Genomic DNA, 13,727 nt, shown 5'->3' on the forward strand with positions numbered 1-13,727 from the left:
TAGTGTGTGAAACACAGGAGTGGTCTGATAACTTGTCTCTGGCCAATACCTGATGTTTCAGAGGAAGGAACAAACAACTAACCCTTAATGTTCCTATTCAACTGACCAATTCTTTGTCGTGCTGGGAGATTCTTTTTGAACCCCCCAGCCGATCAGTGCATGCTCTGGACTCTGGAGCAATCGAACCGGGATTTTTTGTAACTTGATGACTTGGTTTCTGCATCCCACGATGTTATTCTTGAATGTAAACAGCTGATCCTCCTCTCCCTTTCCTAAAACAGGCTAGAGCAGTCGCTCCACGCATTGCTCGTCAGCCTGCAATTCTCAGCGTCCAACCGCGCTTCCTTTGATCATTCTGAAGCGGGGCATCACACCCCTCCAGCCACGCCTTTGGCGGGCTCATCGCTTTCCTTTACTGTGAACCAGGGATGCATCTTAATAAGCTTCCCCTCTCGGGGGCGGGGGAATCTTTGACAACAGCAAAGAGAATTTGGATGGAAGGCCCCACTTGTGCTTTCCAGCTCGCGATCCGAGCGTGCATCACGCGATCCCGACAGAGGCCAAGTCCCCACAGATCCCTCCCACCAAACCACCCGCCCGCGGCTCCAGGCATTCCCCGGGCAGCCCGGCCGGGCCAGCCGCACGCAGGCGGGGAAGGAGGCGGCGCTGGAGGGCGGGGGGCGCGGCCCAGAGCCGGGCCGAGGGAAGTCGGGGCGGCCTGGCGCGGTGGCTGCGGGCTGATGCAAGTGTTTGTCACCCGGCGGATCCCCCGCGAGGGGCTGGCGGCCCTGAGCCAGGCTGGCGTGTAAGTGGGGACCGCAAGCGGCGGAGCCCGGTTCCCCCCTCCCCCGGGCGGGGGCTGCAGGCCGCGGGGCCCGGGCCCGGTTCCCCCCTTCCCCGGGCGGGGGCTGCAGGCGGCGGGGCCCGGGCCCGGTTCCCCCCTCCCCCGGGCGGGGGCTGCAGGCACAGGCGGGTGCTGGGCTCCCCCCACGTGCGGCCGCCCCGGGAGCCCGCCGGGCCCGTTCGCAGCAGGCGGGTTCGGTGGCCGGGCGGGTTCCCGGCGGGAGGGCTGGTGGGACTCTGCGGGGGCAGGGGGCTGCCCGCATGGGGGGGCTGGGGTTGGGGGCCAGACTCGGGGCTCGATCCTGAGCGGTGCTGAGCAGCCCCGGCCCTGCTGGGAGGCCTGGGCAGCGCCCAGCCCCTCGGAGGAGTGGCAGCCTGGGCACCCAGAATTAGCCGCTGCTTCTGGAAAGGCAGATCCCAAGCCTGTGTCTTGGGTGCCGAGGGGTCCTTCACCAATGCCAGTGGCTGCGCATCGTCCCCTGAAATGTGCTGGCGTCCTGTTCCCATTGCTGAGATCAACAGCAGGGTGAGGGAGGCATAGCTCAGTGGTTCCGGTATTGGCCTGCTAAACCCAGGGTTGTGAGCTCAATCCTTGAGGGGGCCATTTGGGGATTGGTCCTGCTTTGAGCAGGAGGTTGGACTAGATCTCCTGAGGTCTCTTCCAGCTCTGATCTTCTATGAACACCTTGGCAAATGGTCCTTCTTGTGTGTTCTGTGTTTTGCCATGGTGCGCAGCAGCACCAGTCATGGCCCCTGGTGCTGGGTGCTGTACAAACACTGCACAGAAAGACACCTCTGCCCCCAGGTGCTGCTGGCCTAAGAATAAGAACCTTCTGCTGCTGCTGCTCTAGAGAGAAGCATCCACCAGGGAAATTAAGGTTTTGGGTACAAATATTGTTGCTGATTTCATCACTTGTCACTCTGCAAGTTTACTACAGCTGCAGGTTCAAAGACAGAGACCCAGCCCTGAAGAGTTTACAGCCTATTTCAGACATAGAGTGATATTCTAGCCTGCGCTGCGGCGTGTTCTGTGCCCCATGGGGCAAGGGGCAGGTGTTTAGAACGTGGATTGTTGTGGTGCCACCTATTTTACAGCAGTTCTGTTTCTGACCATTTCCATGACAAACTTTGATGCTTAGAAGTGTTTGTAGATGGGTGGTGATTTCTTTTTTCTTGTAAATGATCCATCCGAGGCTGAGGCCTGGGTGACCGAAAGCTGGTGTCTATTTACAAGGAAAGAAACAAACTGCTGCACTCTTCTTGTCTTAGGCACTTCTGAAAATATTGTCCTTTGAAGTCTCTAAGTCCCACTGACTTTCAGTAGGATTTAGGCTCCTAAATCACTTAGACCCCCAGCTCCACTGAGATAGATATCTAACTCCCCTGGATGTTGGGATTTGTGGCACGTTTGAAAAATTTTCCCAGAACCCCTCTTTCTCTTCCTATGACTTGAAAAGACTTCGCTTTAAAAAAATAAATAAATAAATGCAGAAATATTTTGTAAACCATTGATCTCTGATGCTGGTCGGTGCGTTTGATTCCAAGAAGCAAATGTTAAAATAACAATAACTGTGCTATGCATAGAATATAGCCAGCAAAGGTCTCAATTCCAATTGTGTAAACACTTGTGTATATCCTTAATTTTATGCACCTGGCTAATCCAGTTGACATCAGTGCATAAAATTAAGGCCATGCCTATGTGTTGGTAGGATCAGGGCCTAAGTTTTGCCCCAGGGAGATCAATGGGAGCAGATGGAGGCCTGTTATATGTCCTCCCTCCCTCTCTCTGGCTATGGGTTTCTTGAATTTTTTAACCTTAGTTTGATATTGATATTGACATTATCCTTAGATCAACCTCCTACCCCCACCCCCTGTCCCAGCTCTGGTGTGGCTGCCACTGGATTTCCCTTCTCCTGGTGCACAGGTTCTGACAGCTCAGCGTTGTTTCATGCGTCGAATGTGCTAAAAGGAGTTTCGTTGTGTTTTGTGCCCATGTTTGTTCTTTAAGAAAACCAGCAACTTTCACATTGCGAAATGCCAGTTACTAGCGTTATGGAAATGCAATGACCCTCCCCCAACACACGCATGCTAGTGCATGGGCAGTGAGTGGCTGTGTGGTGTCTTTGTTTAAATTGGCATTCCAGGCCTTCTGTAAAGTGGAAGGCCCCCAAATTGATCTGCAGTAATGTGTTCACAGAGCATTGTTGGGGCACCGTGGGCTGCCCGAGAGCAGTAAAAAACCACCCTCTTTAAATGAAAGGAGCAAATTGACCAGCGTCCAAAACAAGGCCTTCAGAAAGGAGTGGGCAATGAGGTCTGTGTGATTAAGGGGCTGGCTAGGGGCGCAGACTCCCTGTGTGACCTCGGAAAAGTCGCTTAGTCTGTCCGTGACTCAGTTTTCCCATCTGTAAAATGGCAATGATAATACTTCCCTGCCTCATGGGGGTGCTGTGGCGATAAATTCATTGCTGATTAGGAGGTGCTCAGATATTCCAGTGATGGGGGAGCCTATAAGAACCTAGAGAGGCCAAGTGCGACCCAGGAAAAGTTTACATTGCTATTTAAAAGTGTGGAAAGATGAACTGGGGCAAAGGTTAAGGGAAAGCCAGTTCCGCACCTGGGGACTCTCCACAGTAAGGGCTGGTGATGCAGTCCTGCGGAGGGGGATCCCTGAAAGACAGGTCACTTCTGAGCACAGATACCATCCAGGCTGAGGCCCAAGGGGACGTTCTTGACCTGCCCTAGTGTCTGTACCATTTGAAGTTTTAAAAAACAAGTTTGCCACGTTAGACAGCCCGTGCAAAGACCACCAGACCCGTAGGCAGTGATCCCAGCTGATGCAGGCTGGAGGCAAGGTTTGAACAAGCTGACAGTGATGCCAGAGGTCAGAAGGTGTTCCAAGCGAGCAGCGTGCCCGTGTTGTCAGGTCATTGCAAGACTAATGTTCTTCGCTCTACGCATGAAGAGATCCTGCCACTATTCTTCCTCCTGCTGCTGCTGCCGTTATTGCAAGAAGGCAACGGAATCATTAAAAAGGGGATAGAGAATAAGACTGAGAATATATTATTGCCCTTATGTAAATCCATGGTACGCCCACGTCTCGAATACTGTGTACAGATGTGGTCTTCTCATCTGAAAAAAGATATACTGGCACTAGAAAAGGTTCAGAGAAGGGCAACTAAAATGATTAGGAGGTTGGAGAGGGTCCCATACGAGAAAAGATTAAAGAGGCTAGGCCTCTTCAGCTTGGAAAAGAGGAGACTAAGGGGGGATATGATAGAGGTATATCAAATCATGAGTGATGTGGAAAAAGTGGATAAGGAAAAGTTGTTTACTTATTGCCATTATACAAGAACTAGGGGTCAACAAATGAAATTAATGGGCAGCAGGTTTAAAACAAACAAAAGGATGTTCTTCACACAGCGCACAGTCAACTTGTGGAACTCCTTGCCTGAGGAGGTTGTGAAGGCTAGGACTATAACAGCCATTAAAAGAGAACTGGATAAATTCATGGTGGTTAAGTCCATTAATGGCTATTAGCCAGGATTGGTAAGGAATGGTGTCCCTAGCCTCTGTTTGTCAGAGGATGGAGATGGATGGCAGGAGAGAGATCACTTGATCATTGCCTGTTAGGTTCACTCCCTCTGGGACACCTGACATTGGCCACTGTCTGTAGACAGATACTGGGCTAGATGGACCTTTGGTCTGACCTGGTAAGGCGGTTCTTACGTTCTTATGACCTTTCATGTGCCAGTTCACAGGTGGCTTGCGTGTGCTACACAGGACATCATGTGGCTGTATTTTAGTAACTGTTTACCACTGTCCTGGGCTTGTGAAAGGAAAATCCACAAGGGAGGGAAGGAGGGAATCCTAATCTGCCTGCCTAAAATAAGAGCGTGTTTCTCAATCCATTTTGTTGACTTCCCTTGGCAAACACAGTACAAATACCTGAGGCAGTATGCAGCGCTGGCTTGAAGAGGGCCTCTTTCTTGTGCTTTAATGTGATTTGTGACTTTCATGTATCCTTGTAGCTGCAGCATCCAGCAATGGGAGTCGGATGAACCTATCCCGCGGTCAGAATTGCTGGCAGGGGTGGCTGGGAAGCATGGTCTGCTCTGTCTCTTGTCTGACCGGATAGACAAAGAGGTCCTTGATGCAGCAGGTGGGTATGGACAGCGGCTGTCTTGTGAATGGCTCATCGAAAAAAGAGAGGACATACAGAATTGGATCTGTGCTGCCCAGCTCTCTGTCCTGGTGTCTCGCCTTCACAACCCCTGAGAAGCGAATTGGCTGACCCTTCCTTTGCTGACATGCATTAATACGAATCCTCCGCTTCAATTCCACCTCACGCTGTCCCTCCATCATGGCAGCACGGAGTTGTAAGACACGAAGAGATGTGTCTAGGTCCCTGGTATTCACTGGCCAGAAATTCAGGGTCCAGTGAACCTCACTAGCCAGAATTCACTGTCAGTCCCTTTTGAGTGTGTGGTTTTTTTCCCCTGCAAGAAGAAACTTCTCAGCCTAGCGTAGAGTTCCCCAGAAAATTACCACCAAAGAATGACGTGTGCCCATCCCAGTCAAAGAGAAGAAGCTAGGAATAGAGAGGCAGCATCTTTAAAGAGACTTTTCCTTAGCTAAAGGGACACTGTCAACTTTCTTTGATGTTTTTGGCATTTAAAAAAAATACTATTTCTGGCAAATCCTCCTGATTTTGGTTTCAATTCCTTTAAAAGTTATAAGGGATTTTCTGCTTCCCTTCCCAGTTAATGTTTACAAGGTGTCTTGTAAAAAAATCTGTTCTAGTCCAGCAGAAGTTATGAGTTTGATGCAGAAATGACTGGGCGATGTTCCCTGGCCTGTGTTAACATGAGATCAGCTCAGATGGCCATAATGGTCACTCTGGCCTAACTCTGTGAAATCTCAGTGAAGGAGAAAACTGATCAGCTGTGAAGGGGAAACAGTGAAACTGACTATGCACAAAACACTGTCAAATGTCCAGAGTTAGCTGCCTGAAAAAGTAGTATTTCGGTTTTGCTGACTTCCTTTAGTGTCAGCCCTGTTAGGTGTTTCTGATCGTTAGAATAGATTCCAAAGATTCAGACAATTACAAGCCGGTAATTGTAAGACTTTTTTTTAATCCTTTCATTTTTCCGTTGTTCTATTGTTATGTTTCATTCTTTTTAAGCTCTGTAGGTTTTGAGGGTTCTGTCTTCATGTTTTGCAGGGTCGAACCTTAAAATAATCAGCACATTGTCTGCGGGTTTTGACCATCTGGCTCTAGAAGAAATTAAAAAGCGGTATTGTTTGCTCCTTTGTGTGCTAACTCTTAACTATGGAAGGCATTTTCTTCCGCTATTTGCTGTGTCCCCTGCCATTCTCTTGGGTGCAAGAAATGGAGAACTGTTAATTGAGAGAAACCAGCTGGAACAGAGGATGGGTCAGTTTGGGGGTAAGGCATTACATTGGGACTCGGGGGAAACGTTGGTTCGGTTCCCAGTTCTACCACAGGCCCTAGATAGCTTTTAAAACGTGACCCTCAGTCTCTCTCTGTGCCTCAGTTTCCCGTCTGTACAGTGGGGATAAGAGTACTGCCTGAGCTCCCAGCGGGGTTGTGAGATCAATGATTGGTTCATTATTATTTGCTTGGTACTCTGATAATATGGTAATAGAAGAACCTATATGGAAAAAATGCCCAGCAGAATGAAGTGTAATACAAATAGGATTTCGTCCACATGTAAACAAACATGCAAACTAGCATTTCACGTGTTAACGCTTGGGGACCGGAATGCTATGTTTGAATTGCAGTGGGATCCGTGTGGGATACACCCCGGACATCCTGACGGACGCCACGGCCGAGCTCTCGGTAGCTTTACTCTTAGCTACATGTCGCAGGCTGCCGGAGTCAGTGGAGGAAGTGAAGAAGTGAGTATTTACAATTTAGGGCTGACTTCTGAGCTGTGCCACGTCATTGAGAGTCTGGAGTAACTCCACAGACTGTGCTTGATCAATCCTGGACCCGAATACACCACAGTAAAGGCAGTTCTGCCCTGAGAAGTTTCAATGGATGCAGTTACAGTTACTCTGGATTTGCACTGGACTAGCTGAGATCAACATCGTTCTATGAGCCCAGTGAGTTAAGTACAATTATCTTGCACCTTAACAAAGAGGCTGTTTTAAGTCCTAAATCTAAGGCATAACTCTGCCTGCTTGGGCAGTGATCCAGCTAGAGCGTGTGTGGGGCCTTAAAGGAGGTGAAAGTGGCCTCCTGAAGAGTCTCCTAGACTGTTCATGGGGTCTCCTTGGCCAGAAGAGAGCAACTGGAAGGGCCCTGCGCTGGCCCTGCTCCCAGTGTGGGAAGGATGTTGGGACTATGGCCAGAGTACACTGCACAAAGGGGCTGTGGGGAGTGGAACAAAAGTTAGATCAGTCTTGAGGCTGCTCTAAGTAATGCTAAAGGTGACTTAAAGCAGGAGCATTATAGAGCCTGTCGCTTCATGCTAGCACCATTCAGACCTGTTCATTTCTGTTTCTAGGGTGCTAAATATGTGACACAGGAGTTGTGAAGTATTTGTGCCATTCGTCGGGTCCGTATCCAGACTCCAAGCCAGCCTGGAAAATGGAATCGGCCTAACATCTGTTTGTATTTCACTTCCTTTTGTAGTGGTGGTTGGACAACATGGAAGCCTCTGTGGATGTGTGGGTACGGGCTGTCCAATAGCTCTGTAGGAATCATAGGGCTGGGAAGAATAGGTGAGTGTATTGTATTGTGTAGCTATATACTAGTATTTATCTCCCAATATTGGGAGCACTGTTGACTGACATAGCAATGTGTGTGTGTGTAAGATATAATTTTCCAAAAGAAGACACTGCACGCACCCCTCCCTCTGGGAGGGGATGAGAGAACAGATACAGGCCAGCTGTCATTACTTAATGCACTAGTGGAAGGTGCTCAGATACTATGGTGATGAGCATGGTACAACTATCTGCGTGGAATAGAACGGTTGATTAAAATAATGAACTCAGTGATCAGTAAGAAGATGTTTAGCTCTCCAGTGTGTACTCTCTGTAGCTTTAATATTTTTCTCAGTTTTATCACGGCCAGAAAGTTTCTTCTCTTTGCCTCTGTTTTTTGTGTGCATGTGAACTTGTGTCTAGCCCCCTTTCTTGCAGAGAACAACCCAGGAGTGAAGTGTTCTCTTTCTTGTTAGTTAGAGAATCGATGAATCCTGGATGTAACTTTCAGCCCCTATGTTCACTCAGGCTTTTGCTGAGCAGACATTTATGCTCTCACCTGTTAGGTGGGGGATTCACAAGTTACTTCATTCTTTGTGTTTAACTTTGCGGTGCTGGACACATTCACAGAAATTGCAAAATAAATAGAGAACTGTAAAGGACAAAAAATTCTGAGGACACTCCCCCATTCACCTGCCCTCCCAGGAGCCAGAGGCTGACTGAGCAGGAATCCATCTCTCCATCCTGCTAATCAGCGTGCGATTGCAATCAGGCTTAGACCTTAAGCTGTAAAACATTCACATTTCCACCTTATCGGGCTCCTAAAGCAAACTGGACTTTCTCTTGCTTTATTTCAGTTAAGCAAATATCCCAAAGTCCATGGTGCCACGGGGAGTGCTGACTTGTCTGTTAGCTTGTGGAGTTGGTCAATGGATTTTTTTTTTCCTTCCTTAAATTTTCTCTCTAAATCTGAAGTGAAATTTTGATGTCCTATCATTCCCTTTGCTACAGCCGCCTTACCAATCGAAAATTCGTTCACTTCCCATGGAGTGAATGAGAGCATGTTGCCTCCAAAATGAATGTGAAACCTCAGAGACGATCCTAACTGGTGCAGTCAGAGTAATCTCTTAATGAAAGTGGCAGGTTTCATTGCAGTTGAGTGAACAGTGGATGCGTTCTGTGGCCTTGTCGAAAGATGCAGGAGTCATACACTCAGTTTTGGGCTGTCAGATTGCAGGGTTAGTGGTTTACTTCCCGCAGTGCATGATGTAAGGCTAGGTCTACATTGGGTGGGGGTCGACCTAAGATACGCAACTTCAGCTACGCGAATAGCGTAGCTGAAGTCAGCGTATCTTAGGTTGATTTACCTGGCCGTGAGGACGGCGGCGAGTCAACCGCTGCCGCTCCCCCATCGACACCGCTTCTGTCTCTCGCCGATGTGGAGTTCGGGAGTCAATGGCAGAGTGATTGGGGATCGATTTTATCGCGTCTACACTAGATGTGATAAATCGATCGCCGATAGATCCCGGGTGGGTAGTGTAGACATACCCTTAGTGTACAGAGACGTGACCTCTTCTTGTTTTTAGGACAGGCAGTGGCACGCCGTTTAAAGCCATTTGGGGTCAAGAAATTTTTGTATACGGGAAGTCGCCCAAAACCGGAGAGCGCCGTGGAGTTTCAAGCCGACTTTGGTAAGAGACCTAAATGAAACTGGAAAGACAGCTCTGGAAACAAAACTTTATTTGTAAGTGCAGAATAACAAACAGTACAAATGAATTGACGCAGGGAAGATCTTGTCCTCGGGTGTGGTGATTGGAAACTTGAAGGCTTCCTCAAGCATAGCGTAGTGGTGCTGAATTATTATTAAGATCCCACAGAGTGGCTGGTGTTTGAGTGTAGAGCGCAAACACATCTAGTATGTTGTTGACTGAAAGTGGTGACGATATCATGAGTGAAATTCGGAGCCCACTGACTTCAGTGGGGCCAAGATTTCATCCCAGACCTCTTAGAAGTAACTAGCAACTCCCAAATGAGACTCTTCAGATATAATCACATTTACATCAAATATTTGTTTTCCTTCCTATAATAATACCCATGCTCTGTACTGTGCCTTTCTGCATATTCAAACTCATTGATAGACTTTGGCCTGCAAAGTAAAATTATATCTTACACGCACACACAAGCTGTGACTTGCGTTTGGAAAATAAACGGTTCCAAAAAAATCAATTTCTATTGGGGGTCAATCTTTCGGTTTGTAAATCCAGTGAACTCTACCTATTCCTCGCCTTCCATCCTTGGGTGAAAGCTGAAAGAGTTGTCAAATCTGTCTTCAGGCCTTACAGAACTTCTAAATGTTTGTTTAAAATATTATGGTAATATTTTGCTAACTAATGTGTGCCACCCCAGAAATGCACAATGCAGACACTTCTGAGGTGGAAGACTGACTTGCTAAGCATGGGTAAATTTCCTCTTTTGGTTGATGAAACCTTGTCTATTTTTTTTTAAAAGGTCCTTTAAAATATGGCACGCTGTTCATATGTTGTTTTTGTTTGGGTTTGGTAACCCAGTCATGGGGTGAGATTAGCAAGGTCTTCCTGAAGCAGAAGTCCTTCACTGATGACTATTTAATGGACATTGGGTAGTTCCTAAACTAGTTAAAATAAACGAGACCCACCTTTGCTCCCCGCCTCCACCCGGAAACTCATGACGTGGGTTTTTTTGGTTTTTTTTCCCCCAGTCCCACTTGCCAAGCTAGCAGAGGAGTCAGACTTTGTTGTTGTTACCTGTTCCTTAACTCCTGACACTAAAGGAATGTGCAACAAGGATTTCTTCAGCCGAATGAAGAAAACGTCTGTGTTCATCAACACAAGCAGGTGAAAATCTTCACTGTCATCTTAAACAAGACTAGATTGTGGTGAAAAAGGAAAAGGTGGCGATATTCAGGTAACTGATATACGGGTGTTATGGATGTCAAGGGATTACGCTGAAATTGCAGTAGCCATAAGGGGCAAGTATTGGCTTGTGGCACCAACTCTGAGCTCGGGCTTGCTAGCCATGTAGCTTGGCCTGCTGTGACTGGTTTTTAAACGGATACTATATATTAATGTACACCAGAAAGTAACTTTTCTCCCCCTTAGAGTGGAGTCTAGGAATATCATGGGATTATTGCCACTCTAAAAGCTGCAAAGTGGGCGCCATCTTGGATTCTCTCTTTAATGGGAGGAAGTGGCTGTGGTCATTCTCCATGGTGGAAAAGCTTTGTTTGTGTTGGTGATAATCAAACGGCCTTTCTCCCAGGAATGGGTACGCGCGCTGTCACCATGGAAGATAGGAGCTGCCTGGGAATTGGCCAGATGCTACGGTCCCATCTACATGGATGTTACAGCTGAGGGTTAAAACTGTGCTTAAGCACAGTTCAAATTATGTGTGCCCAAATAGGGTTCCAATGCAATGGGACACCACAGCCGGGTTTGTACCTGGCTACAGTGACTGTTATGATAACCTGTTGCAGAGCATCGAGAGAGCAGTTAAGCAGAACCTGCTTGTTAGTGGTGTGAACAACGGGCACACAGTGACATACAGAACTGACTTTTCCTGCCTAAGGCTGGTGGGGCAAACGCTCAGGCAGGTGAGTCGTTCCACTGAAGCCGGTAGGACGACTAGAGTGTGTAAAGTTAAGCACATGGGAGTGTTTGTGTCCCATGCTTGTCTGGCCTACTAGTGACAATACCTAGCTCTTGTATAGCTTAAACTGTGTTTCTTAGGGGAGCGGTGGTGAACCAGGAAGACCTGTACCAGGCTTTGGTTAGTGGCCAGATTGCAGCTGCTGGTCTGGATGTCGCAACCCCAGAGCCGCTGCCTACAGATCACCCTCTCCTTTCCCTGAAGAACTGTGGTAAGCCACCATCTTTGCAAACAGCGGCTGTTTGCACCTTCTCATACATTCCACTTCTTGCACTTCTGATGGGGAGGCAGTGGCTTCCATTGGCTAGAGCAGGGGGCTCCTGTTATTCTTGCTATTCTGTTTGCCACACTGACCTGACGAGGAATTTCAGTCCTGGGGAGCTTGGCATGGTTTGTGTCTAGCAAGGATTTAAGATGAGGGGCTAATTAGTCATAAGCAGAGAAAGCCAAACCATGTATGCTTAAGTAAGCTGCTCGTAGCACTGAGCCATAGCAAGGCAATGTGGTAGAGGGGCATTGAGGAGGGAAAACCTTGTCAGCTGAGTATGTTAATTAAATTCAGTCCAGATTTTAATTAATTCAAATGTGTTTGCTTATTTGTAAACATCTCACTGACTGATCTCAGTACTCCATCCGCTGAGAACTTAGACCCCATTTCAGCAAAGGACTTAAGCACGTTGCCCTGCTTTGAGCACGAATAGTCTCCTTAACGTCAATGGATTGGGACCTTACTGCTCAGATACCAAGGTGATGAGCATGTTAGTAGAGCTGTCAAGCCAATAAAAAAAATTAATCACGATTAATTGTGTGATTAAAGTGATAATAGAATACCATTTATTTAAATATTTGTGGATGTTTTCTACATTTTCAAGTATATTGATTTCAGTTACAGCACGGACTAGAAAGTGTACCATGCTCACTTTATATTTCTTTTTTATTATAAATATTTGCACTGTAAAAAACAAAAGAAATAGTATTTTTTAATTCACCTCATACAAGCAGGGGACCTGAGTTAGTGAACCAGGAATACCCTTCCAGTCCTCTGTTCTTGTCAAACAGTGAGATGTTAGATTGGGTCTGTTTAGTCTGGAGAAGAGAAGACTGAGAGGGGACATAACTGTTGTTACAAGGACAAGGGACAAAAATTGTTCTTCTGAACCTTTGAGGATAGAAGCAGCAGCAATGGGCTTAAATTGCAGCAAGGGCAGTTTAGGCTGGACATTAGGAAAAACTTCCTAACTGTCAGGGTGGTTAAGCACAGGAATAAATTGCCCAGGGGGTGGTGGAATCTCCATCATTGTCCAACCTGCTCTTAAAAATCCCCAAACACCTGTCAGGGATGGTCTAGATAATACTTAGCCCTGCCGTGAGTGTAGGGGACTGGTCTAGATAACTTATTGAGGTCTCTTCCAGTCCTATGATTCTATGTTAGGAACAAGAGGTCCTAACATAGATGAATGGGGAAGAAGGGAATGCCCCATTAGTTGTAAAGAGGTAGCTTTTATACTACATAAAGGGTACAAGATCACAAATGCTTTCCATCTCCCCTTTAAAAGCATTAAGCTTTAAAATGTATTATTAATTTCATTGACAGAGCTGCTCGGATACCAAACTCATCTGGCATGTAGCTATGACACCAACAAAAGCAAAGACACTCTGGAGTTGGCTTTCACTCTCTCTGACTGGAAACTCCTTGCTCTTCTGTTAACTCGTGAAGCTACAGCCAGCACTGCTAATAGACCATAGTTTGCGGAGATGATGTAATTCTGGAAACCTGGGGTAAAATCCTGGCCCCATTGAAGTCGGGGGAAAACTGCCATTGGCATCAGTGAGGCCAGGATTTCACCCATGGTGACTAGGATAAAGCCACAAAACTCTTCTCCCATGTTACTTCATAGCTGGTGCATTAGCTCAACTGAACTTTTCAGACCCATCCCACATGGAGACTAGTTACAGAGAAGTGGTACAAGAGAGCCACCATAAAATCGAAGTGTACATGCTAGAGTAACAAGCATACTGCTTTGGTGCACAGACCAATCTCTGAAGTATGTCTTCTCTCCCCCCGTATAGTGATTTTGCCTCACATTGGAAGTGCTACCTATGCCACCAGAAGCGCCATGTCTGTGCTGTCTGCTAACAACCTCCTGGCTGGCTTGAAAGGGGAAAGTATGCCAAGTGAACTCCAGCTGTGAAGAGAAGAGAATCCCCAGAACATCGCTAGCTAGGCCAGGTCCTACCTTAAAAATGACCATTATCTCTTAGCCCAGAGAAGCAGAATAGATCCTGACTCATTCCTGCTGTTAAGTTGGTGTATGTGTCTCTGTCGTTCTGCAAGTAGAACTTATTAAACCAGGCTTGAGTAACACACAGTTGTGTGGTGGTTGTGTGGAAGCGGTATGTGTATTGTGCTATTTCTAAGAGAAAAACTGAATGCTTGTGAGACTCTGGAGAGCACATAACCATATGTG

At 47.1% G+C, this 13,727-nt stretch overlaps 1 protein-coding gene across 2 annotated transcripts; it reads left to right on the forward strand.

Moving 5' to 3' along the window:
* The first annotated feature begins 675 nt into the window (after nt 1-675).
* Nucleotides 676-13,624, forward strand: LOC115653205 (glyoxylate reductase/hydroxypyruvate reductase-like). Of its 2 annotated transcripts, XM_030566120.1 has the most exons (9): nt 677-805; nt 4,875-5,005; nt 6,068-6,140; nt 6,649-6,765; nt 7,505-7,593; nt 9,162-9,266; nt 10,313-10,448; nt 11,340-11,470; nt 13,330-13,624. In XM_030566120.1, exons 1-9 carry the CDS (start codon nt 741-743, stop codon nt 13,449-13,451), a joined length of 969 nt encoding a protein of 322 aa, XP_030421980.1. In that variant the 5' UTR covers nt 677-740; the 3' UTR covers nt 13,452-13,624. The 2 variants fall into 2 exon arrangements, with proteins under 2 accessions (XP_030421981.1, XP_030421980.1); XM_030566121.1 differs by lacking the exon at nt 9,162-9,266 and having other exon boundaries at nt 676-805.
* The last annotated feature ends 103 nt before the right edge of the window (nt 13,625-13,727 follow it).

Source organism: Gopherus evgoodei, chromosome 6 (assembly GCF_007399415.2).
Source record: "Gopherus evgoodei ecotype Sinaloan lineage chromosome 6, rGopEvg1_v1.p, whole genome shotgun sequence".
NCBI classification, from domain to species: domain Eukaryota; kingdom Metazoa; phylum Chordata; order Testudines; family Testudinidae; genus Gopherus; species Gopherus evgoodei.